The sequence below is a fragment of the Nyctereutes procyonoides genome, unplaced genomic scaffold (genome assembly GCF_905146905.1).
Source record: "Nyctereutes procyonoides isolate TBG_1078 unplaced genomic scaffold, NYPRO_anot_genome, whole genome shotgun sequence".
Classification (NCBI taxonomy): domain Eukaryota; kingdom Metazoa; phylum Chordata; class Mammalia; order Carnivora; family Canidae; genus Nyctereutes; species Nyctereutes procyonoides.
The window spans coordinates 21,243,987-21,269,108 of NW_026575048.1; the positions used below are offsets into that span (position 1 = coordinate 21,243,987).

At 45.9% G+C, this 25,122-nt stretch overlaps 1 protein-coding gene across 3 annotated transcripts in view; it reads right to left on the minus strand.

Annotated features, from left to right (window-relative positions):
- IFT172 (intraflagellar transport 172) overlaps nt 1-25,122 on the minus strand; it is a 37,172-nt gene that overhangs the window by 1,008 nt on the left and 11,042 nt on the right. The window contains exons 15-45 of one of the 3 annotated variants that reach the window (XM_055327033.1): nt 22,583-22,695; nt 21,569-21,736; nt 17,776-17,912; nt 17,502-17,609; nt 16,042-16,126; nt 15,648-15,740; nt 14,848-14,925; nt 14,373-14,621; nt 14,116-14,194; nt 13,791-13,908; nt 13,482-13,626; nt 9,772-9,861; nt 9,102-9,199; nt 8,784-8,919; nt 8,585-8,701; nt 8,128-8,270; nt 7,226-7,319; nt 7,047-7,111; nt 6,695-6,875; nt 6,343-6,452; nt 6,100-6,229; nt 3,376-3,474; nt 3,100-3,209; nt 2,905-2,968; nt 2,699-2,785; nt 2,284-2,400; nt 1,616-1,726; nt 1,315-1,434; nt 700-795; nt 421-480; nt 241-339 (exon numbers count right to left, since the gene is read on the minus strand). In XM_055327033.1, coding sequence (XP_055183008.1) covers nt 241-339; nt 421-480; nt 700-795; nt 1,315-1,434; nt 1,616-1,726; nt 2,284-2,400; nt 2,699-2,785; nt 2,905-2,968; nt 3,100-3,209; nt 3,376-3,474; nt 6,100-6,229; nt 6,343-6,452; nt 6,695-6,875; nt 7,047-7,111; nt 7,226-7,319; nt 8,128-8,270; nt 8,585-8,701; nt 8,784-8,919; nt 9,102-9,199; nt 9,772-9,861; nt 13,482-13,626; nt 13,791-13,908; nt 14,116-14,194; nt 14,373-14,621; nt 14,848-14,925; nt 15,648-15,740; nt 16,042-16,126; nt 17,502-17,609; nt 17,776-17,912; nt 21,569-21,736; nt 22,583-22,695 — 3,500 coding nt within the window. Of the gene's footprint in view, nt 1-240; nt 340-420; nt 481-699; nt 796-1,314; nt 1,435-1,615; nt 1,727-2,283; nt 2,401-2,698; nt 2,786-2,904; nt 2,969-3,099; nt 3,210-3,375; nt 3,475-6,099; nt 6,230-6,342; nt 6,453-6,694; nt 6,876-7,046; nt 7,112-7,225; nt 7,320-8,127; nt 8,271-8,584; nt 8,702-8,783; nt 8,920-9,101; nt 9,200-9,771; nt 9,862-13,481; nt 13,627-13,790; nt 13,912-14,115; nt 14,195-14,372; nt 14,622-14,847; nt 14,926-15,647; nt 15,741-16,041; nt 16,127-17,501; nt 17,610-17,775; nt 17,913-21,568; nt 21,737-22,582; nt 22,696-25,122 lie in introns of all 3 variants that reach the window. The other 2 variants (XM_055327032.1, XM_055327034.1) reach the window with 2 other exon arrangements.

A 25,122-nucleotide genomic window follows, 5' to 3' on the forward strand; every position in this document is an offset into this window, starting at 1 on the left:
ATCCTGTGCATCATCTATTTTTTTACCCATACATGATCCTCCTTGGATGGGGTTCATGGTCACCACTTTTTTTTTTCTCTGCTTCTACTTTCACTGACAGAAAACTGAGGGCTGAGGCCCTTCCAAAGATGTTGCCAGCTGATGCCCATAACAAAGGTTAGGAGGACCAACATGAAGTGTCCTCCTTTCACAATGCCTCCCACTGGTGAGGCCTTCCATTCTTCAATCTCGTCACCTTACCGGCACATGCTGCTTGGCTGGAAGTGGCACCTCAAAGGGAATGTCTGTATCCTGAAAGTCAGAGTGGTCAAGGGCATCCAGAGTTCCTTCTTCAATTGCCTGCAGCAGAGTGGGCAGCCATGAGATAGACACAGCTGGTGACAGGCAAAACCACCCTCCGGGCACAACTTCTCTACTCACATCAGTCAGATCCAAAAAGCGGTTGAGGAAGATGAATGCCATGTTCTCCCAGCCAACTGCCTGCAGCGAGAGAAGGTGCAAGTGGGAGTGAACAGCTGGGCTTGGATGCTGCTTTTCCGGGATGCAGCGGGAGGAACACAGGAAGACACAGGAAAATGATGTCCTCCATAATATCAGCCTCACACTCAGCTTTGCTCTACCTGAGCAGACAAGATACTCTACCTTCCAACTTTTGATTTCCCTCTCTCCTCGGCCACACCCTTCCTTGTCCCAGCTCACCTTGGCAGCAATGCCTGCTTCATAGAAGGCCTTGTCTGCAGGTAGTAGCTGGGTGTGGCGTAAGAGCGAAACAGAAAGCCTGGCAGCCACAGTTTCCTACAGATTAAAGTCAAAGCATTATGATCCTGGCACTGGAACAACTGAGCTACCAAACCAGTGATCTTATAAGTAAGGCAGCCCCAGAACCAGAAAACCAATAAAAACAGTTGCTCTGGATCTTGAGTGGTTCTGGGTCTTAGTCTTTTTCATCTCCCCAAAGAACTAGGCCTAGATTATTTCTATCATGCAAGTACACACAGTAAATATACAATATGCTATCCCGAAGAAGCCAAAAGGATGTATTCTAAGAGATCAATACAGAAATTGTGGGGATTGAATGTTTTATAATGACGCTGGAGCTATGTGGGCAGAGAGCCTGAAGGAGGCCAGTGGAGGAGCCCAGGAAGCCCAAGAAGACCATCCTCAGTGAGGCTAAAGGGCTAAAGATTTCTTTAAACATAGGAGAAACTAGGAGAGGAGTAGACCAAGCTGGAGCATCTGGGACTTGAATTCATTCAGCCTGATACATTTGAAGATGTGTCCATAAGACGGAGTGTTCCTCCCCTCCCATCTCACCAGCTGTTTGACACTCTGGGCCGCTGAGCGAGTGGCATAGTAATGAGCAATCAGAAGCATCGTCTCAAACTCCTCATGGGCTGGGGAGTTGACCTCACTAGACTTCACCAGGTTCTCACACTAGAGCAGGAAGAGAGCACAGCCTGGGTCAGAGTTGGAGGAGAGCCAGAGCCACAGGGTGGTCGGCTACCGGCAACCTGGACAGACAAAGGTGTAGTCCATCTGTGTGCATGAGAGAAGAGCTAGGGACAGGGAGAGGTGGGGTAGACTTGTCACCCTGTTGTGGACCTGACTTTCTCACCAAGTTAAAGAGCACATCCCGAAGATCAGCCCAGTTGTGATAGGCTTCAGCACTGTTGGTCCCAGGTGAGCTCACCATGTCGGTGAAGATCCTTTTGTAGATATTGAAGTTCTAGGGGTAGTTGGGAAAGGAGAGCTGAGTGAGAATGAATAACTAGAAGAGAAAGTACATGTGGGGCCAAAGAGGAAACAAGCAGTATGTGTGTGGAGGGGCTAGGGGGCAATGATGGAGAAAGTGTTGATCATTTTTAGGGAAGAGAAAGAAGAGTAAGAAAATAACTTTCTTACAATTGGTGCTCTGCGTGTGGACAAATGTGTGAATGCGAATGCAGTCACAGTGTTAACGGGCCAATGTTCCAGGGAGCTGAGATGCTCAGATAGGAGAGCAGTGTTTAGTCTCTGAAGGAAGCTAATGAGACCTTAGAGGTGAGTGCAGGATTCATCTCTGTTCCTTGTGTGAGCTAAGAGCATGAGGAGGTTGCTGAAGGTTTCCTCAAATGATAAATCTGTAGAGGCTGTACATTTCAGAAGAGGTCAGTGGGGGTCTCTGGGCCTGATGCTCTCTAAAAGAATGCTTTGAGAAGACAGTTTCTGAGGGGATGGGTGGTTCTTCAGGAGAATGTAAGAATTTCCTTGAGGAAACATTCACTCCAAGGAGCAGGTTGGTACCTGTGGGTTAGCAGGGGCTCCATGCTGCACATACAGGGCCAGCGCCTGGCCATAGCCACCTTCTCGGATCAGGTGAGTCGCATACAAAGCCACGTACTTGTGCAGAATCTTGTAGTTCTGTCCCGGGGATGGAGGAGAAGCATGGGAAGGTTGGGATCAGTAGGACCAGGCAGTGAGGGTGGAGTGGTTAACTTGAGGCCATGGATTTGTTTAGGAGGCAAAGGCCTATGCAAGTCAGGCCCAGCTAGGCCTCTAACCCCAGTTTCAAGAGGATCGAAGACTGATTCTCTGATGATGCTGGGTATGGATCTTTGGGGTTGGGCTTTGGAGGAAGTAAGAGAGAGAGAGCTCTGGGTCAAGGGGAGCCAAGGGCAAACATCCAGAAGAACTACGGATGGGAGGAGGACAGCAGTACCTGCTTGGTAGCTGTTTCAATGCACTTGTCCCACTGGCCCTGCTCCACATACAGGTCCAAAGCAGCCACCACATCCACACCCACCAGCTATGGATCAGTGGAAAAGAGAGTTAAGAGGACAGAGATGACATGAGTGGGGAGAGAGGAGGGAGAGAATCCCTTGAGCCTTCATGCATTCTGCCTCTTATTAACTCTGCAAGTCTCACCGAGTCCACTTTGCCCTGGTTCTTGAGGAACTCTTTATAATGCTGGTCCACATAGTCTTCATACCTGCGAAGATGTGCAGAGATCTAGCACTGCATGGTCCCAAAATGCACACCCTTCCCATGAGAACCTCCTCTTTCTCTTTACAAAAAGAAGCAAGGGAAGAATTTCTTGGAGAGAAGGGGTCAGGAGCTTACCGGGGATCTAACTCCTTGGCCACACGCTTAGCCTTGTTCCACTCCTCACCCTCAATGAAAGCATCGATCGCCTCCTTGACTAGGTCCAGGTTCAGATAGAGCTCTGCTGCCTGCATGGTGGGAAATCAGAGCCTGGAGAAATCTGTGATTCCACAGAACTAAGTGCAGGTCACACCTCCCAGGAGGCCTACCTCACATACCCTCCTGGGTGTAGATGGCATCATTCCAGCCCTCCCCATGGAATCTATTTCTTTTCTGTTCCAGCACTCTACTTACTGCACTATGCTTTCCAATTCCAATCAGCTGGGGTCCCACAGCTTGAACTACTTCCAGACTGCGTTGGGGAGGCAGAAATTTGATGGCGAGTTCAGCCGCCTGAGTGGTTGAATGGGGAGGAGAGACAGATACATGACAGACATGTCCTCAGTCTCTGTTTTTTCCTTCCAGTTACCAACCTTCTCTCCTGCACTTTCCTTTACCTTCTACCCTCCTGGGCAAGGCCTGTCTCATGGTCCCTCACAGTTCCTCAGAGCCTTGAAAAGACCACAGTGGACCTACCTGTTCCTCTCAGCTCCTCTATCAGACACTTGCTATGCTGTCTGAGGTCACTGCGTTTGGTCCTACCACCTCAAACTGGTTTCTCAAGTTCTTTGTCACAGAGTTTGGGTAGCGTGGTATCAAGAAAGAAGGCATTCTGCAGCTATTTGTGCTGGGCTTTCCTTTTTTTTTTTTTTTTTTAAAGATTTTATTTATTTATTCATGAGAGACACAGAGAGAGAGAAACAGAGACACAGGCAGAGGGAGAAGCAGGCTCCATGCAGGAAGCCTGATGTGGGACTCAATCCTGGGACTCTGGGATCACACCTTGAGTCAAAGGCAGATGTTCAACTGCTTAACTACCCAGGCGTCCCTGTGCTGGTGTTTCCTGAGCCTCAGTTTCTTCACCTGTAAGAATGATGACTGGTCTAAATTTGTACCATCTGGAACAGAAGCCACTAGTCACATGTGGCTAGTTCCAACTGAGATGTGCTATCAGCTTAAATACACACTGGGTTTCACAGACTTAATACGAAGGAAGGAGTGTAAAATATCTCAATAAATTGAGAAATAAATAATATCAATAATATATCCATCAATAAAATACTGATTTCATGCTGAAATGAGTTTAGAAATATTTGGGGACACCTGGGTGGCTCAGCGGTTGAGCATCCGACTTCGGCTCAGGTCGTGATCCTGGAGTCCCGGGATCAAGTCCTACATCGTGCTCCCTGCACGGAGCCTGCTTCTCCCTCTGCCTATGTCTCTGCCCCCCACCGCCTTCTCTCTCTCATGAATAAATAAAATGTTTAAAAAAAAAGATATTTGAGGGGCACCTGGGTGGCTCAGTGGTTGAGTATCTGCCTTCGGCTCAGGTCATGATCCTGGGGTCCTGGGATTGAGTCTCGCATCGGGCTCCCTGCGTGGAGCCTGCTTCTCCCTCTGCATGTGTCTCTGCCTCTCTCTCTGTCTCTCATGAATAAATAAATAAATAAGATTTTAAAAAAATTTTGATTAGGTAAAATATAATTATTTTTTTGTGTTCCTTTTTACTTATTTGAATGCGGCTACGAGGAAATTTTTAAACTTACATGTGTGACTTACCTTTGTGACTTGCATTCTACCTCTATTGGGACAGTGCTGATCTTGATGACTTTGGAGACACCTTCCAACCCTAAAACTCAGTAATTCTACAAACCCGAGCATTCTATAAGTTTACTCTATGTCCACTGTGATGTTGACAACTTTACCAGATTTTAATTTCCACATACGTGGTCCATTTTAGTGACAGTCTATGCCAATCCTCCTGGTCTCTCCTCTATCTTGGCTCACCTTCTTTGTTTGCCAAGATAAGGTTTAAAGTGCCCCATCCAGGAAGCTAATCTGAAGAGGGTATAGTCATGCACAGATGCTAATAAACAATGCTCCAGAGTAAAACACAGTGGATGCTTCATCAACATCTGCTGCTTAAATCTGCTAAATTTGCATAACAATCCTTTCTACTTCCTTCTCTCCAAACTATTCTAGGGGCTATTCAATTACAAGGCCTCCTAAATCTGAGGGAAATTCTGCAGGGGCATCACCACACCAACATTTATTTAGGGAAATGATCAATCTCAACCCCCTCCCCACAACTCCTAATACCATATTTCTCTGAATCAAAAATGCATCATTTATTTATGTTTTGTTTGAGAGAGAGACAGAGAATGCGAGTGGGGAGGGGTCGAGGGAGGAGAGAGGATCTCAAGCAGATTCCATGCCCAGTGCACAGCCCGATGTGGAACTAGATCTCACAACCCTGAGATCATGACCAGAGCCAAAATCAAGAATCAGACACTTAACTGACTGAGCCACATAGGCGCCCTAGACACATCACTTAAAACTTCACATGCATCCCAATTTCTAAGATACTAAAAATGTGATTATATGTTTGTTTTAGAATCACATTTAGAAATGTGATTATATGTTTTATAAACAGCATGTTTATATGAAACATGCTGGCTTGGCTTAATCTGTTAGATGGTTCTTTTCAGGAGCTTCTGGTAGGGGAAGAACCTCTGCTTTCTTCATGGCCTCCACATGGCCCCAGCCCTGGTCTCTGGATTTGCCCTTCCAACTCTGGTTCTGGGCCTACCTCCTCCCTCACAAAGCCTCCCTGACCACTACAGCCCACAGAGATCTCACCCTTCTCTGAACTCCATCTTGAATCACATCCTTTAGTTTTCACTGAGATACGCAATTAATTGAGGCCCATTGGTCTAATTTCCCCCAATTTCTGGCTCTGCCTTAGATCCCCTCTTCTAGCCTTCCTAGGCTCTGGCTCTAGCATCCAGTGAACACTCCGGAGATACCCACTGCCTGAGTGAACAGAGAGGCACAGGAGGGAAAAGGAACAACTGAGGAGTGCTGGGTGTGAGGGTGGTCCGGGAAGCCGGGGGCCAGGAAGCGTGTGGCAGGCCTCACCTTCATCCAGCATTTTTCCATCAGGCTGCCGCTGCTGGAGTCCCGCACTTTAAGATAGCAGTCCACTGCACGGCCATACTCCCCAGCCTGTTCCCACTGCCGAGCCTGCTCCACCAGCCCCTCCAGGCCCCTGAGAGGATGAGAGGATGCGTGAGCAGGGACAGGGTGGGCAGCATGGCCTATCCTGTGCCTACCTTGTGACCCACCCTCCAGGCCGACACCTGCTGCCTCCTGGCTTCATACCTGGCCCCCTTCTTGGTAGCTTCCCGCTCATACTCTTCCTGCAGAGCCTCCAGCTGGCCTGGTACATAGTCCTTGCAGATCCGCAGAGCATCACTCCATAATCCAGCCTCCTGCTCAGGTTTACAGGTATCAGGGAGGCAGAGGCAAGGAGAAGAGCTTCCCACTGCCATGCAGGTGCTATGTGCTATGAGCCCCTGATCCATGGGCCCTTGGACCTTTCTCCTCCTTGTCTCCTTCCCCCTCCCCAGTGCTAACTCCATGGATCTTTCTTGGTGGCAGGGCTCAGTGTAGTGCTCTGTGGGTTCTCCTACCCTCTCGCCCTCCTCTCATGGCCCCAAATCCAGTGCCCTACCTTATAATAATTGAGGGCCAGGCCTGGCCTCTGGGCCCGAAGCAGCAGCCCTTCTGCTTTCTGAAAGTCCTTCTCCTCCAAGGCCCCCCGGGCCTGCCCCACGAGCACCTCGGCGACGCTGTCAGGATCGTGGGCCTCGGCCACACGCTGAGCTGCCTCCCAATCCTGATTGTGGACAAACCTGCTCCCAGGTGAGGAACAGGAAAGGCTAAGTACAGGACCGAAGCCTCGACAGTGGGAGGCAAACAGCCATGTCACGGAGGGGGTAGAAGATTTATTGGTACTAGGTCAGATGCCAGGTCCTGTGGCTGCGCTTGGGAGGATGGGAGAAAGGAATTTAGGGGTAACTCACATGAGGACTGCTTCCTTGGGTTTACCAGCCCTGATGAATTCAGCTTCGGCCTCTTCAAATTTACCCTACAGGTACAGAAAGGCAGCCACACATGATAAGCAGCAGATTACCATCACCGGCAGCCAGGAGACAGGAGGAGGTCAGGGTCAAAAGCAACTGGAGAAGAATCACATCTATACCTCATCCTCCAGGTACATAGCGTATCGGAGATGAATCTCAGGGGTTTTGTGCTTGAGGGCCAGCCGAGAGAGTTCAAAAGCAAATTCAAATGAGCTGAAATGGAAGGTGGAAATAAGGTCTCCCTACTCAATACTTCATTTTGTAAGACAAGAGCAGAAACAGGGCAAAGACAGTGGGAGGAAAAAGGACAGATTAAGAAAGACAATGCCTGTGAAGTGACAGGGAAGCACACAGACACATAAAGGAAGATGTGGATCAGGAAACACTTGAAAAAGCCTGTGTTTCCCTCGTAGGCAGATGTGAAGGGGCCGGATGGGCACGAGGAAGGGGCCTGCAGCGAGCCTCCCAGCACTATGCTGCCCACTGCCCTCGGAAGCCAGGGCTCCTGGTTCTCTAGCACATCTACACTAGCAGAAAAAACGCTTGCTTAAGAAAAGCTCTTCCTGCATTTAACACATTTAATAATCATGCTTCCATCACTCAGAGGTAAGACACTCACTTAATATGCCTTGGCCTGAGAAGCTGTTCTCTCTGGGGTGCCTGGCTGGCTCAGTTGATAAAGTGAGTGACTCCTGATCTCAGAGTTGTGAGTTCAAGCTCCACATTGGATGTAGAGAGGACTTAAAAAGATCTTTAAAAAGCAAAACAAAACAAAACAAAAGCCCTGTTCTCTCTCCAGCTTCTCTTTAGAACAGTTAAACAGTAAACACTGTTCTGAGCCCCCAGGGAAGAGGAGCAGAGCTGCGGATTCATTCTTGCCTCTCTATCAAGTTCTTCCAAGGATTCCTTCACTGTAGCCTCAGTTTTTAGAAATGCTCTCAGTTATACAGCAATTTTCTTTGTCTCTATAGAGAGGCTCTGTTTGGCAAAGGGCCAGTGGGGAGAAGCCTTAGGGCCTCACCAGTTGTCCGCAGCGTGGTCAATGGCAGCTTCCAGGAGTCCCAGCTTATTAAGCAATCTAACTGCAGACTCTCCTCCCAGGCTTTTTGCCCACAGATAGGCCACATGTTTGTGGGCATTAGCTCCTCCATGAGCCTTGGCCACCTGTGAAGCAAAGGCATTTGGCAATCCTCCCACGCAGGGGCACATGGCTGCTACCTCACCTCTGACCCGACTTCAGCTTTGACAAGGATCAAGTACTTCTAGTAGAACAGGGAGAGGGTTACGTTCCAGGATCTATTAACCTGCATAGGGTCCAAGGATGGACTTCAGTAGTCCACAGAACCTTCATACTGTATGTGAAATTTTGCCTATTGGTGTGGACATTTTTCAAAGATACCCAAGACCAGTTCAGAATTAGTCACCTGAGGGTGGGAAAGAGGGATGGACGTGCCCCCAGCGCAACCTGGACTACTTACCCGGTAGGCCTCCTCCCAAAGCCCACTGGACCGGTACATGTTCACTGTTGCTTTCCATTCCTGAGCCTCCAGGTAGTGATACTCAGCCTCCTGAAGTCGGCCTTCAGCCTCCAGCTCCTGGAGAAAGGTGGGTCAGGATGGAGAAAGGGGGCATGAAGCCTGCTTGGGGAAGGGATGGCAGAGACAGGAGAGGGCTCACCTTGCCCAGGTGTAGGTGTGTGTCACTGAGGAGATCTGGATGGTGCTTCCCTACCAGGCGGATCATATCTTCATACAACTTGTGCTTTTTGAACATGGTGATGGCAAGATCAGGTTCTTCCACTGTCACATATAGCCTGGGGATGGGAGACACACCCAGGGCCTCCTAGACCCAGATGCCTGCCACAAGAGTCATCCCTAAGAGATTCTGTCACTGCCTTCTAGGCAGAGGGCACATCGGCACATACCCTCAGACCTGTCCCTCCCTGCAGCCCAAAGCCTCATCTCCCTCCATGCCTCCCCTGGGGCTGCAGCTCACCTTTCAGCCTCACGGTACTTGCCCTGCTTCTCCATCTCCTGAGCCTGGGTGATGTATAGCACTGACACATCCTCGGGTCTCATGCACTTCACTGCCAGCTGTGCAGACACACAAAGCCAGAGTAGCCTTGCCAGTTTCCAAGGAAGGCAGAGGGATATGCGTAACAGCCAGGGAGGCGGGACTCAGGGGCCACCTGTTTTCTCAGCAACTCTGAACTTTCCCAACAACCACAGGAGTTTGCTTACTGCTGCTTTCCTAGTCAGTGCAGGGAATTCCAAGTCCATCAGGTGTAAAGTGAGAACTGTCTTCTGCTCAAGCAGAAGGGCCAGAGATGCCTTGTGCTGGGGCATCTATCCATTCCTACTCCCATGCTCCCATTACCCACCGAGCTCTGGGAACAGGAGTGGAACAAAGTTGCCACTGTGACTAGAGCTTGAGGAGGGATATTTCAGACTTCCAGCTCTCAGGCCCTTCTGCTTGCTTCAGAATTATAGGTTTGGGAATGAGGGCCTCTTTATCCTTGCCTTTCCCTGTGGTTAGGGATCAAAGCTCTCTAGACTTTATTTTGGGACTCCTCGGCTTTCAGGGAACCCGGTGAAGGGGGGGAGATCAGAGAACCAAGGAGAGTGGCAACACACCCAAAGAGGTGGAATTCTCTGATAAACTCTACCTTGTGGGCTTGCTCCCAGCGGCCAGCCTGAGTATACATGTCTATTGCATCTTTTGTCCGGTCTCCCTTAATATAGAGTTCCTCAGCAATCTGTGGGTGAGAGAGGTAGATACAAAAGGCCAAGAGTCAAAAAAGTTAAACTCTCCCTCTTCACAGATGACATGATACTGTACATAGAAAACACAAAAGACTCCACCCCAAGATTGCTAGAACTCATACAGCAATGCGGCAGTGTGGCAGGATACAAAATCAATGCCCAGAAATCAGTGGCATTTCTATACACTAACAATGAGACTGAAGAAAGAGAAATTAAGGAGTCAATCCCATTTACAATTGCACCCAAAAGCATAAGATACCTAGGAATAAACCTAACCAAAGAGATAAAGCATCTATACCCTAAAAACTACAGAACACTTCTGAAAGAAATTGAGGAAGACACAAAGAGATGGAAAAATATTCCATGCTCATGGATTGGAAGAATTAATATTGTGAAAATGTCAATGTTACCAGGGAAATTTACACATTTAATGCAATCCCTATCAAAATACCATGGACTTTCTTCAGAGAGTTGGAACAAATCATCTTAAGATTTGTGTGGAATCAGAAAAGACCCTGAACAGCCAGGGGAATATTAAAAAAGAAAACCATAGCTGGGGGCATCACAATGCCAGATTTCAGGTTGTACTACAAAGCTGTGGTCATCAAGACAGTGTGGTACTGGCACAAAAACAGACACATAGATCAATGGAACAGAATAAAGAACCCAGAAGTGGACCCTCAACTTTATGGTCAACTAATATTCGACAAAGCAGGAAAGACTCTCCACTGGAAGAAAGTCTCTTCAATAAATGGTGCTGGGAAAATTGGACAGCCACATGCAGAAGAATGAAACTAGACCATTCTCTTACACCATACACAAAGATAAACTCAAAATGGATGAAAGATCTAAATGTGAGACAAGAATCCATCAAAGTCCTAGAGGAGAACACAGGCAACAGCCTTTTTGAACTTGGCCACAGCCATAGGTTATGAAGCTAATCCTGGAGTCCCACCAGCAACCATGAGTGGTTCCATGATGGGAAGCGACATGCGTACTGAGCGCTTTGAGCAGGGAAGTGCAGGACCTGTGGGTGGACAGGGTCCTAGAGGAATGGGGCCTGAAACTCCAACAGGATATGGTAGAGGGAGAGAAGAGTATGAAGGCCCAAACAAAAAGCCCCGATTTTAGATGTGATATCTAGGTTTTCATTCCAGTTTGTTTTTGTCTTTTCTTGTTTAGATACCAATCTTTTAAATTCTTGCATTTTAGTAAGAAAGCTACCTTTTTATGGATGTTAGCAGTTTATTGACCTAATATTTGTAAATGGTCTGTTTGGGCAGGTAAAATTATGTAATGCAGTGTTTCAAACAGGGGAATTTTTTTCCTTTTTATTTCCTTTTTTTTTTAAGATAGATTTATTTATTTATTTATTTATTTATTTATTTATTTATTTATTTATTTATTTATTTATGATAGACAGAGAGAGAGAGAGAGAGAGAGAGAGAGAGAGAGAGAGAGGCAGAGACACAGGAGGAGGGAGAAGCAGGCTCCATGCTGGGAGCCCAACGCGGGACTTGATCCCGGGACTCCAGGATCGCGCCCTGGTCCAAAGGCAGGCGCTAAACCGCTGAGCCACCCAGGGATCCCCCCCTTTTTTTTTTAACTGTATAATGTCCCTCAAGTTATGGCAGTGTACCTTGTGCCACTGAATTTCCAAAGTGTACCAATTTTTTTTTACTGTGCTTCAAATAAATAGAAAAAATAGTTATATATATATATATAAATAGTTATATATAAAAATAGTTATATATATATATATATATAAAAGAACTTGGCCACAGCAACTTCTTGCAAGATACATCCACGAAGGCAAGAGAAACAAAAGCAAAAATGAATTATTGGGACTTCATCAAGATAAAAAGCTTCTGCACAGCAAAAGAAACAGTCAACAAAACTATGGGATCCCTGGGCGGCGCAGCGGTTTGGCGCCTGCCTTTGGCCTGGGGCGCGATCCTGGAGGCCCAGGATCGAATCCCGCGTTGGGCTCCCGGTGCATGGAGCCTGCTTCTCCATCTGCCTGTGTCTCTGCCTCTCTCTCTCTCTCGGTGTGACTATCATAAATAAATAAAAAAATTAAAAAAAAAAAGAAAAGAAACAGTCAACAAAACTAAAAGACAACCTACAGAATGGGAAGAGATATTTGCAAATGACCTATCAGATAAAGGGCTAGTATCCAAGATCTACAAAGAACTTACGAAACTCAACAGCAAAGAAACAAACAATCCAATCATGAAATGGACAAAAGACACGAACATAAATTTCACAGAGGAAGACATAGACAGGGCCAACAAGCACATGAGAAAATACTCCGCATCACCTGCCATCAGGGAAATACAGATCAAAACCACAATGAGATACCACCTTGCACCAGTGAGAATGGTGAAAATTAACAAGACAGGAAACAACAAATGTTGGAGACGATGTGGAGAAAGGGGAACCCTCTTGCACTGTTGGTGGGAATGTGAACTGGTGCAGCCACTCCGGAAAACTGTGTGGAGGTTCCTCAAAGAGTTAAAGATAGACCTGCCCTACGACCCAGCAATTGCACTGCTGGGGATTTACCCCAAAGATACAGATGCAGTGAAACACCGGGACACCTGCACCCCGATGTTTATAGCAGCAATGTCCACAAGAGCCAAACTGTGGAAGGAGCCTCGGTGTCCATCAAAAGATAAATGAACAAAGAAGATGTGGTCTACGTATACACTGGAATATTACTCAGCCATTAGAAACGACAAATACCCACCATTTGCTTCGAGGTGGATGGACCTAGAGGGTATTATGCTGAGTGAAATAAGTCAATCAGAAAAGGATAAACATTATATGGTCTCATTGGGGAATATAAAAATTAGTGAAAGAGAATAAATGGAAAGGAGAGAAAATGAGTGAAAATATCAGAAAGGGAGACAAAACATGAGAGACACCTAACTCTGGGAAATGAACAAGGGGTAGTGGAAGGGGAGGTGGGCAGGGGGCTGGGGTGACTGGGTGATGGGCACTGAGGGGGGCACTTGGCGGGATGAGCACTGGGTGTTATGCTAAATGTTGGCAAATTGAACTCCAATAAAAAATAAAATAAAATAAAAATTAAAAAACAAAACAAAACAAAAAAGGCCAAGAGCAAGAGTCAAAGCAGCTGCAGGAGGAAAGAAGAAATCTCAGCTGGGATGGAGGAGAGCCGTGGATACCATTATTCCACAATGAGCGAGAAGAAAAGAGAGCAATGGGTGTCTCATACCTTCTACTGTTTTGAAAAAAAGACCAGCCAAAAACAGAATGAGAACAACACAACGGCAGTTTAAAAGGACCTCACATTTCCACAACACAAGGCAACTGTACATTGTAACTCTGGTGGAGCCACCATGAAGAGTCACACATGCTAGCATAGGCAGAGAGCTGGTGACTAGCTTTCTATATCTGGGAGAGGGGTCTGTGTCATGTTGGACTGAAATAAGGGAAGTCAACTGCCTTTTCCTCACTCTGGGTGGCTGGTACTTCTGGGACCCAGAAAGAAGGATTTGGTGAGGTGGCCCCCACTTCCTGTTCTGGGTTCTCTCCTTGTTACCCTGTACTGTATTGCCCCCAGCTCCAAAAAAGGGATTCTCCTCACCTCATACTCCTGCAGAGACGCATAGTGTTGGGCCACACGGGGATAGTATTTGGACGCAGTGTTCTGGTCCTGGAGATCTAATATATAAATTGCCTTCTTCCACTGGCGGGCACCCAGGGCAGCCTCAATTGCCTTAATGGAGCACCTGGCAGAGTTGGGAAAGGCATCCATACGTATAAGGAAAGAGAAGGTAGGGAGAAACCGCAAGCATACTCCAACCTATATTTTGCCATCTCTCTTCCAGCGCTGGCGCCCTCACTTGTCCCATCACCTTAGACCTCATGCCCAAGCTCCTTTGCGCCCCTCTACCTGGCTTCAATGTAGTGATTAATGGCTGCATCCAGCTGCTTCTGCTGCACCAAATGATCCCCCCATGCCTCTTCCAGTCTCACTACTTCCACTGGGAATGCCAATCGAGCCAACTCCACTGCTGCCAGAGACAGAGAGAGCACTCAGCTAAGACTTCCAGGGATGGGACTCAGGAAAAGTAAGACAGGGAAATGGGGTGTGGAAAATAAGTGAGAAGGGGAGGAATGGAGAACAGCCGATCGGACTGAACAGATGCACAAAACAGGTGCTGGGGACTATCTGGGTAAGACTCTAACAGTGAAGGCTGGGCTGTGCGTGGTAGTACCTTTCATGAATGCGTTGCCTTTACAGTAGCACTCCAGGGCCCGCTGTGGATTTCGAATCTTCTCGAAGAGATCACCGGCCTGTTAACACACACCACATGACTACAACAATAGCCCTACTACACAAAGAATCAAGTATCAGCCCCTAGGGGGGAGACTGAGCCACCAGTCATGGGGAGGTGCTGCATTCCAGGCCTCCTCTGGATAGGAGGGGCCCTGAGCTCTGGAGATGAGGACAGGAATGGGAAGCCAGTCACACCCTTTCATACAGCTCCCCCTTGACAAGGGCTGCAGTGATGTGTTCCACCAGCTCTGTGTTGGCTAGCAGTTCCTCCCGGGCCAGCACCAGTCGAGCAGCTTTGGCAGGGAGCCCTGCTTTGAGGTAGAGGCTGATGGCTGCTAGTCCATCCCCTTGGCTCTCCTGTAGTTCACCTGCTCGCTCCTCTTGCTGGGTGTCCATCAGCCACTGATAGTAACCCCGGCGCAGCTTCTCCAGGGCCGGGTGCCCCTAGATGTGCAAGAGAGGCAAGAGGAGTCACATCCCTCCTTCCTGCCCTGCTGCTTCCTAAACTTCTCCAATCCCACTGTAACAATGGAAATCCTCCCGGTCACCACCATCCTAACTCCCAGCTCCAACTCTGTTCCAGTTCCTATAGCATCCTTGATTAGAGAAGGTCTATGATATTGGTGGAACTGAGTTGTGAGCACTGTGGAGAAGACAGAATTGGTCATACCTTGGCCTGAGCCACTGCGATACACTCATCCCAACGGTGTAGCTCCTGGTACATGTCCATGGCCTCCTCGATGGCATTCTGGGGAGGATCCGGGCAGAGGAAAGAGGGACACCAGGAAGACATATGAGGACCAGAAATCAGCAGGCTGTTCTCAGTCTGGCTACGATGCCAGCCTGTGTGGACTGAAAACCTCATCCTTTACTTATGTACAAGCATTGGTCCATTTATTATGAAGGTAAAAGCAGCTTAAGCCTCAGGGCATCTTATTTGCATAGGCCCCTTCCAAGGCAGGTTTTTCTTTTTTTTTTTTTTTTTTTAAATTTTTTATCCATTTATGATAGTCACACAGAGAGAGAGAGGCAGAGACACAGGCAGAGGGAGAAGCAGGCTCCATGCACCGGGAGCCCGATGTGGGATTCGATCCTGGGTCTCCAGGATCACGCCCTGGGCCAAAGGCAGGCACCAAACCACTGCGCCACCCAGGGATCCCAAGGCAGGTTTTTCTTAAAGAGGGCTCCTCAAATTGTGTAAGCTTTCATTTCAGGCCCCACAAACCTGGATCTGCCTGTGTGCACAAGAACTGCCAGGACAGGCTCTGGAGTACAGGGGGAGACAGCAGACAGTTTATGAAAGAAACATAACTGTAAGGACTAATGCAGAGGGGAAGTGAGGAGTGAAATTAGCTGCACAAACCTTTCTAAAAGCTCTCCCCAGTCCTCTTTCCTCTTCTCTGTTTGCCTTGCTTCCCTTCCCCACCAACCCCACTCCCCTCTTCAATCTGGTTCCTCTGCTCCCATTACCTGTTCCAAGAAGATCATTTCAGCCAGCTTGTAGTTCTTCTCTAGCATGGCTAGGCGTGCTCGGACCTGGTAAAAGTCTGTTCCTTCTCCACCCTGTGGGGAGGAAGAAGGTTCTGTTATTCTGTTGGTGCTGCCAGAGCCATTCTGTCTGTGTGAGCTTAAACAGGAAAGCGACAAAAGACAAGGAAGCTAAGAGATTGGAAAGCTGAAAAACTTCATGGGCTTAGAGGATGAGATCTGGCAAGTAATTCCAGAGTGGTTTGACTTGAGGGTGGAGGTGGGGTAGGAAGAATAGAGCAAACAAGCCATGGCTGGAAAGCCAGAGATCATGGGGCTGATCATGAAGAGAAATCTCAGCTTGAGAGACTGAATAATTCAGGAGGATAATACTTGCATATTCCCGAGACACTTGATCTGCAATCTCATTGGTCTCGTGCAGGAATCGAGCTTTTGCTACATGGCCCAAAGCAGAAAAGCACCTATAGTATGGAGGCAACCATAGTAACAGCAGTATTACTATAGGATCATCATGAATTCACTGGCTTAGCAGATACACACTGAGCACTGATTACGTGCCAGGCACTGTTTTTGCCACTGGCAACACAAGGGGATGAGACAGATGAGGGCCTTGCTCTCACAGAACTTACTTTCTAGTGGAAACAAATAATTAGTAAACAAATAAAGATATTTCAGAGAATGAGGAGTGAAATAAAATAGTGTGAAATTACATATAAACAGTCGAGCTGGTAATCAGGGAAGGCCTATCTGAGGGGCTGAGATCTAAACACAAGAAAACGTCAGTCATGGCAAGATGGGGAAAAATTATTACAGGCAGAGGGAATAGTACATGTATAGGTGCCATGGAAGGAGTGAGTGTGATATGCTCAAAGGGCCCAAAGGATGCCAGGGTGGCTGGAGACGAATGGGCAAGGAGGTACCTGGTATAAGAAGGAGGCAGAGGCCCAATACTGTAGGGCCTTAGCATACGGCAAAGAATATGTATGGATCTTATACTAAGTAGAACAGTAAGCTACTGGCAAGTTCTGAGAAAATAAAAAAAGACAATATCTAATTTATGGTTTAAAAAATGATCTCAGCTATTATGCGATGAACAGATGGTATGTGAGACTAAGAGACTTTTGTGACACTGCAGGTAGTTGAGGTGTGGTCTATTCTAGGGTGGAGATAGTAGAGCTGGACAGTAAAAGCTTCAGGAAATGTTCTAAAGACGCTGGTCAGGGCTGAGGAGAAGCTGGTAGTCTAGCTGTGGGGGTATGGGAAAGAAGGGGTCCAAGAGGACTCCTGGACAAAAATAGCAGCAATTGACGTTTACTGAGCACTTAGAATCTGCACTCTTTGCACAGATTTTCTCACTTTCTTCACTGCCACCACACTTTCTTTACTGCCCTAGGAGGTAAACTGTATTAATACCCTCATTTTACAGAGAGAAAATTGAGAAACCAAGGCTTGGAAAGGTTGGTTCACTTAGCCTAAGGTTATACAAGCTGATAGACAGAGCCAAGATAACTCAGAGTCTAGAGTCCCAAGTTTGTCCTACTAACTACAGTCCTATACCACATTCGGAAATACACATCAACTGTGGAGTGGAGGGTATGGATGTTAAAACTCTGAAAGGGCACCTACTTATAAGAAAGGGAAGCAAAAACAAGAAAAGACATGCTCCTATAACCTAGGATGGAAGAATGTTTGGAATAACTACATGAAAGGGTTCTAAGATTGTTGTTGGCATGGAAAGGAAGCTGTGCCTAGGCACTGGGAGGAGCGGCCTACTGGCACAATACCTCCTGGCTATCCTTCCTAGCTGCCCAGCACCTCGGTTCTGGTCTACCGCACCTCTCGGCAATGTGGAGCTGCCTTGCCTCTAGCGCCAGTTTGCTCAAGGTTTTCCACATTGCCTCTGTTTCAGGGGTCATTTCCAGAGTCTCCAAGAAGGCTGTTGCCCTGAAGAGAGAAGAAAAGAAAGCAACAGTCCAGCGTCAGCAAGACAAGGAGGAAAACTGGTGATGGGGCAAGGGGCAACATGGCCAGTTTTCTGGCCCATCCCAGGTCCTCCCTCCTCAGAACCAGACTCTCCCACACCCCGTGGGTTATTAGCCCAGCCTCTCACCGGGTGTAGTTGCCATCATCGATGGCTGTTCCAAACTCAATAAGGCCTTCATCCAGCGTGTAGGCAACTGTAGTCACACCTTCGGTCACCATCACCTCGGTCTTCCCCCCACCCCGTTCCAGACTTATGACATCGCCCTGTAAAATTTCAATTCCCCCACCCCACCCAAATTCCAGGTTAGTGTTTCCACAGATGCCATCACAGAATGGACCCACCCTTATCTAAACCCTAGTGCTCACAGACTGCGGGGAATTACAGTGGCCTTTGCCTAACATTTAGTTTCTCTCAAGCAGGTAAGAATTCCTTATCTATGCTAATACCTTCAGGTTAAACTACACTCAGCTGTGCCCACACTAATGCCTGGAGGTAAACTGACAAAGTGTGCATCCACTTCTGCTTCCAGCTTGAGTCCTCGGTTGAAATACAACTTCAACCTGGGACATACTATTTAATGCATTTGTTGCTGAATTCATCTGAAGAAATCACTAGGCATGTGGATAAAGGGGAACCCTCTTACACTGCTGGCGGGAATGCAAGCTGGTGCAGCCACTCTGGAAAACAGTATGGATGTTCCTCAAAAAGTTAAAAATAGAGCTACCCTGTGACCCAGTGATTGCACCACTAGGTATTTACCCAAAGATACAAATATAGTGATCCAAAGGAGCAGCTGCACCCCAATGTTTAGAGCAAAAATGTCCACAATAGCTGAACTATGGAAAGAGTCCAGATGTCCATCAACAGGTGAATGGATAAAAATGTGGTATATAGATATACACAATGGACTAGCACTACTCAGCCATCAAAAAAAAAAAATGAAATCTAGTCATTTGCAATGACGTGGATGGATCTAGAGGATATTATGCTGAGTGAAATAAGTCAATCACAGAAAGATAATTATCATATGATCTCATTCATATGTGGAATTTAAGAAACAAAACAGATGATCAGAGGGGAAGAGAGGAAAAAATAAAACAAGATGAAATCACTGAGGGAGATAAACCATGAGACTCTTAATCATAGGAAACAAACTGAGGGTGGTTGGAGGGGAGGGGGTTGGGGGGGACAGGGTAACTGAGTGATGGACATTAAGGAAAGTGTGTGATGTAATGAGCACTGGGTGTTATATAAGACTGGCGAATCACTGACCTCCACCTCTGAAACCAATAATACATTATATGTTAATTAATTGAATTTAAATAAAATAAAAAAATCACTAGGCATGTTTCTTACCCTGTCTCCTACTGGAAGGAAGGGAGGGAAAGAGGGAGAGGAGGAGGGAGGGAGGGGAAGGAAAGGAAGTGAAGAAAAAGAAGAAAGGAGAGAAAAGGAAGGAAGGAAGGAAGGCAAGCAGGTAAGCAAGCAAGCTAGCTAAAACCTGAGCAGGGAAAAACAGAACAAGTGGAAAGGGTACAATTGCCCTGATGGCAAACACAGTAGCAGAAGAATAAACCAGGGATCCTCCAGCAGGATGAATCTGAGAATCCATCAGTCATGAAATCTGGGATCCTTTCTTCAGGAAAGGGAAGAAAAGTCATTAATATGCCTGATTCCTACAGAAGCAAACACTGATCATCTCTGGAGGAAAATATGTCTGTGTTAGGCCCTTGAGATTCTAACAGATTATATTCAATGTAACATGAGCTCCCAATAAAAAAAATAGTACCAAAATAAAATATAAGTGAACCACCATAAAAGAGTAAACAATAACTACAGCACTTTTGGGCCTGCAAGGATTTCCAGTATTAAAAATGAGTTATGGAAAAAATTATGGAGTATAAGTGTAAAATGTTTAAAAACCTAAAAGATGGAATGAAAAATTAAGCTAGAGACAAGAGACTATCAAAAGTGGCCAGGCTGTACTTGCTTCAGCAGCACATACTAGGAAAAATGACCAGGCAGACTGGAGAAAGAACCAAATAAAACCATATGAAAAATTCAATATTTGAAGTAAAAAAAAAAAACCTCAGTAAATGGTTTCAATAGCAGATGAGATGATGGTGAAAGCAAATCCTTGACCTGCAAGAAATTACCCAGAATGTAGCATGGAGTGAAAAAGAGAAAGGAAGAATAAGAGAGGTTATAGAAGCACAAAGACAGAACAAGAAATGGAACACATGCCTAATTAGAGTTCTGAGGGGGAGACTGGAGAGTGCAAGAGAAGAAGCAACATTTGAAGAGCTCATGGCTGAGGAACAACTGGGTTCCTCGTAAATGTGCTCCCTTACACGCATATACATGGAGCATGATGAGTAAAAGGACATTTACATGCAGATGTATTATAGTGAAGTTTCAGAGTGCTGAAGAAAAAGACTTTAAAAGCCGCAAGAAAGAAAGGACAGAAAGGGCTATTAATAAGCTTCTCAGAACAAAGGAAGTCAGTCAGTGGGACAGTATTTGTGAAAGGCTAAGAAAAACTGCCAATCTGGAATTGAGAAGGGAGTCCAAGTATCTTTCAAGAACAGGCCAAATAAAAACATTTTCAGATAATTCCATTTCAGGAATTTTCAGAAACTGAGCATTTGTCTTTAAAACACTTTCTCTCAAGGAGAAGAAAAATAACTCCAGAGGGAAGATCAATGCAAAAGAAAAAGTGAACAGAGAAACTGGTACTATGATGGTAAAAGTAAACAAGTTCTGGCTGCGTAAGAGAATAATATCTAACTTTGTGGATAACAAAATACTGAACAGGGACCTCTGGATGGCTCCAGCGTTGAGTGTCTGCCTTTGGTCTGGGGATCGAGTCCCACATCGGGCTCCCTGCCAGCAGCCTTCTCCCTCTGCCTATGTCTCTGCCTCTCTCTCTCTTTCTCATGAATAAATGAAATCTTAAACAAAATGGCAAAGGGGAGGTGATCAAAGTTAAGGTCCTTGTATCATTTGCCGGGAAGTTAGATGCTAAGTAACTTGAGACTATGAATTTAAGTATATGGTAAACTTCTGAGGGTAACCACTGTAGGAATAAAATGTAAAACTACCAAAGCAAAAAGATGAAAAATGGTGTTTAAAAAAGGATAAAACAACCCCCAAGCCCCAAACTTAGTCTAAAACGAGGCAAGAAAGGAGGAAAAAAAGAGATATAGAAAAAGGACCAAAAAAAACCTCTCAAGTGCTCTACATATACCCATATCAGTCATCCCAGCCTAGCACAAGGGCTTCTCTTGTTTTCACAGTTCTTCCCAGATTTTGGAAGACCACTGGAATGTAAGTGATGCTGGCGGGATAGACAGAGTGTCTGACCTTCAGGCTGATTTTTTTTTTAAAGATTTTATTTATTTATTCATAGAGACCCAGAGAGAGAGAGAGAGAGGCAGAGACACAGGCAGAGGGAGAAGCAGGCTCCATGCAGGGAGCCCGACGCGGGACTCGATCCCCTGTCACCAGGATCACACCCTGGGCTGCAGGCGGCGCCAAACCGCTGCGCCACCGGGGCTGCCCTTCAGGCTGATTAAGAACGAACTCTGAATGGCGTACAACAGAGAAGCAGCACACAGGAACAGACACAGAACTGCCCTTCCCATGGAGGCTCTTCCAGCTTAAAAAAACTCATTATGAACCTGGTGAATTCCTAGGGCCACTGTAATAGGGATATTACAAGGACTTAATGTCAGAAATCTGAAGAAGGATGGTTCTGGAACCCAGGCCACTGTGGGGAAGAATATAAGCTTTACTTGCCAACTCTATTACAGAGATTATGTGTGGTGGTCCAGAGAAAACCAAATAACCTTGGGAGCTTCCTCAGGGTCCTAATCAATCAATCTGACACTATGTCTAAGGTGCTCTGGTGTCAACATACCCTAATAGAGGACATGGTGACCCTCTCAGGTGCCTCAATGTTGTACCAAACACACAAGCTGTTTCGGTTCTGAGCTACCAGCACATCACTTCCTGGGATCCATTGCACGTAGGAGCAGAAGTTGAGGATCATTGTCTTAGTGCAGCTTTCGATATCGTATAGATGTAACTAAAGAAGGAAGAGGTAATACAATTAGAAGGGGATATAGAATGTTTTCTGATCTTGACCATTTCTTTAATGGTGAAATGTGGTGAACTAACCCACCAGTCAAGTAAATGCTGAATTTCATTTTTTTTTTAGATGTTGAATTTCAAAGCTTAATAACCTGCAACACTTGAAGTTTATGTTGACTTGGTATATGCTGACACTGGCCAATAAGAGATAACCGAGTAAGCAAAGATCTACACCCAGAAATTTAAGTTAGGGGAAGGACAGACTTTCATTCTTAGAGTAACTCTGGGTCAGGGTTGCCAGATTGGATTACAAAAGTAAGGTCACCAGGCAAATTAAATGGTCTGGAAACTTGTGATGTGGCTTTCACAGCACAATGAAAATGAAATGAATAATCACCAGACAGTCTCTCTGCCCTTGAGGCTGAGCTCTTTGGTGTACTTCATTGAGATTAGAGTCAATAAAGGGCTCATGAGGGACTTTCCTCAAGCCAGCTTTAATTCTGTCAGATAAGTGTAGCTGAAGGACACTGGAACGAGTGTGGGTAAAGGTCAGCTAGGCATGTGGAGGTGATGCAGTTTCACGAGGGCAAAGATTTGTGAAGTAAGAGAGAAACCAGCTACCAAATTCCCCTCTGGACTTTGGTGCCATCTCCTTAAGGGTAATATAGGATGGGCTATGATGTCAGCCCAATGTTGATTCTTCTGTGCCTTTTGCTATGTTAATGGCACAGCACCAAAAAATTATGTCCCATCCTGCCCCCTACAATCCCTGATAGCAGGTACTACCACATCCTCTATGGACTGACTACTCAATGGCTAAGGCCTTAGTAACCCTCCTTACACGAAGTTTCCGGTCCCTGAAGAGAAGCTTGTGCCCAGTTTCATTAAGTTCCAGCCAATCCACACGGCTGTCGTGGCTGATGGTGCCAATGTTGTAGCCACCAATCAGATCCACTACGAAGTAAAGGAGACGGGGGTTAAGAAGACAGATTCCACAAAATCATATATAGGACATGAGGCAGCCTGCAAAAGTCTAGCCTTCAATTGTATGCTGGGATTTAAGAATGATGCATCAGTCTACAGTTATGAGGAATGCAAACAGTCAATAAAACATAATTTTGCTAAGGTGCTTACAATACTAGATTTCTACTAAAATTTAACTCTGTAGTTAACTCCAAAGGTCTAGATGTGTCAAGAAATGAGATTCCTCTCTGGGATTCTTGGGGTTGTCTCATAGCCCATCAGAACAGATCAGAGCAACTGGCTTCTGTTACTCACAAAATCCTCTGGAAGGCAGCATTGAGCACATTAAGAAAGAGCCCTATCCCTATTCCAGCACACCAGTGAGAGAAAGCTGATGGATGAGATGACCTTCATGAACATTTTTGCTACAAGGAGTTGCCTGCACTTTGAGTGCCTATGATGTAAGAGTACTGAGAGGTCAACAGTGGTGAAGGCCCACAGACAAAACAGGAGAAACCTCTGACTCAAGTTAGGTTGATCATGCTGAGGATGAGTATTTTAGTTTGGTGTGAATTTTGTAGACAATATAGGAAATGATCACACTTAGACCACTCAGCATTGGCTAGGATGCTTTCAGGGGGTCTCCTGAACACAGCCCATTCACTACTCTTACTTGTATACATTACCAGGGTGCAATGTCCTGCCTTTGTTATACATGCCCAACGTTTTCTTTTTTAAAGTTTTAAGTAATCTCTACACTCAACATGGGGCTTGAACTCATGACCCCGAGATCAAAAGTCACATGCTCCTTTGAGCCAGCCAGGTGCCTCAAGGAAACTTCCTAAACAAGACCTCAAAAATCACAAACTATTTCTTAAAAAGTGATTAAATGGGCAGCCTGGGTGGCTCAGGGGTTTAGCGCCACCTTCAGTCCAGGGCGTGGTCCTGGAGACCGGGGATCGAGTCCCATGTCAGGCTCCCTGCATGGAGCCTGCTTCTCCCTCTGCCTGTGTCTCTGCCTCTCTTTCTTTGTGTGTCTCTATGAATAAATAAATAAAATCTTTTTTAAAAAAGTGATTAAATGAACTACATTAAAATTAAAAATGTCTGAACACTAAAAGAGGCTGAGACAAAATATCCACAATATAAATGACCATCAAAGGCTAGATACGCACATACACAGAAATCCTTCAAGTCAATAAGGAAGAGATAACCTGATTTTAAAAATAGGCACGGGATAAGAACTGGCAATACGCGGAAGAAATCCAAATGGCCAATGAACAAATGAACAACAGAAATTAATACAATGAGATATTATTTCATGTACGTCAGATTGAGCCAAATTATGAAGTCAGGCAATTTTAAGTATTGGAGAGAATGCAGAACACTGGGACCTCTAACTGTTGGTGGGAATGTAAATTGGTACAATCTCTTTGGAGAGCAATTTGGAAATATTTAGTGAAATTGCAGATGTACCTCTTCTAAATTTTTTTTAAAATTTTTATTTATTTATGATAGTCACACACAGAGAGAGAGAGAGAGAGGCAGAGACACAGGCAGAGGGAGAAGCAGGCTCCATGCACCAGGAGCCTGATGTGGGATTCGATCCCGGGTCTCCAGGATCGGGCCCTGGGCCAAAGGCAGGCGCCAAACCGCTGCGCCACCCAGGGATCCCCAGATGTACCTCTTCTATGATTCAGCAGTTCCACCTAGGTGTAAATCTTAGAGAACCAAAATAGTAGAAACAGTGAAAAACCAACTTACATGTCCCTCAATAAGAGAAGAGCTAAAAGATCCAAAGTAAATATAATGAAAGGTCAGGACATGATAGAACTGGGTGTGGTACGCAAGTAATAATAATATTATTAATAGCTAACATTTGTTGCTTATTATGTGCCAGATATTAATCTGAGTGCTTTTCATATAAGATAGGTACTATTTTTTTAAAGGTAGTTACTATTTTTATACCCATTTTATGGTTGAAGAAATTGAGATATAGAAAGGGTAAGGAACTTACCTAAGATCACACAGAAGTGGAGAGGTTTGACTCCAGACCCTTGTTCTTACCAACTATGCTATATGGATATGTTATTCTCTATATTTCTTTGGAAATACTATGCTATTCTATATGCATTTTTCTGTGCTTAAAACATTTCATGAGGGATCCCTGGGTGGCGCAGCGGTTTGGCGCCTGCCTTTGGCCCAGGGCCCGATCCTGGAGACCCGGGATCGAATCCCACATCGGGCTCCCGGTGCATGGAGCCTGCTTCTCCCTCTGCCTGTGTCTCTGCCTCTCTCTCTCTCTCTCTCTCTCTGTGACTATCATAAATAAATAAATTAAAAAAAATTTCATGATACAGAGTTAACTATTAATATACAAAATAAGATTTATTTATGTGAACATTTGTGAAATTCAAA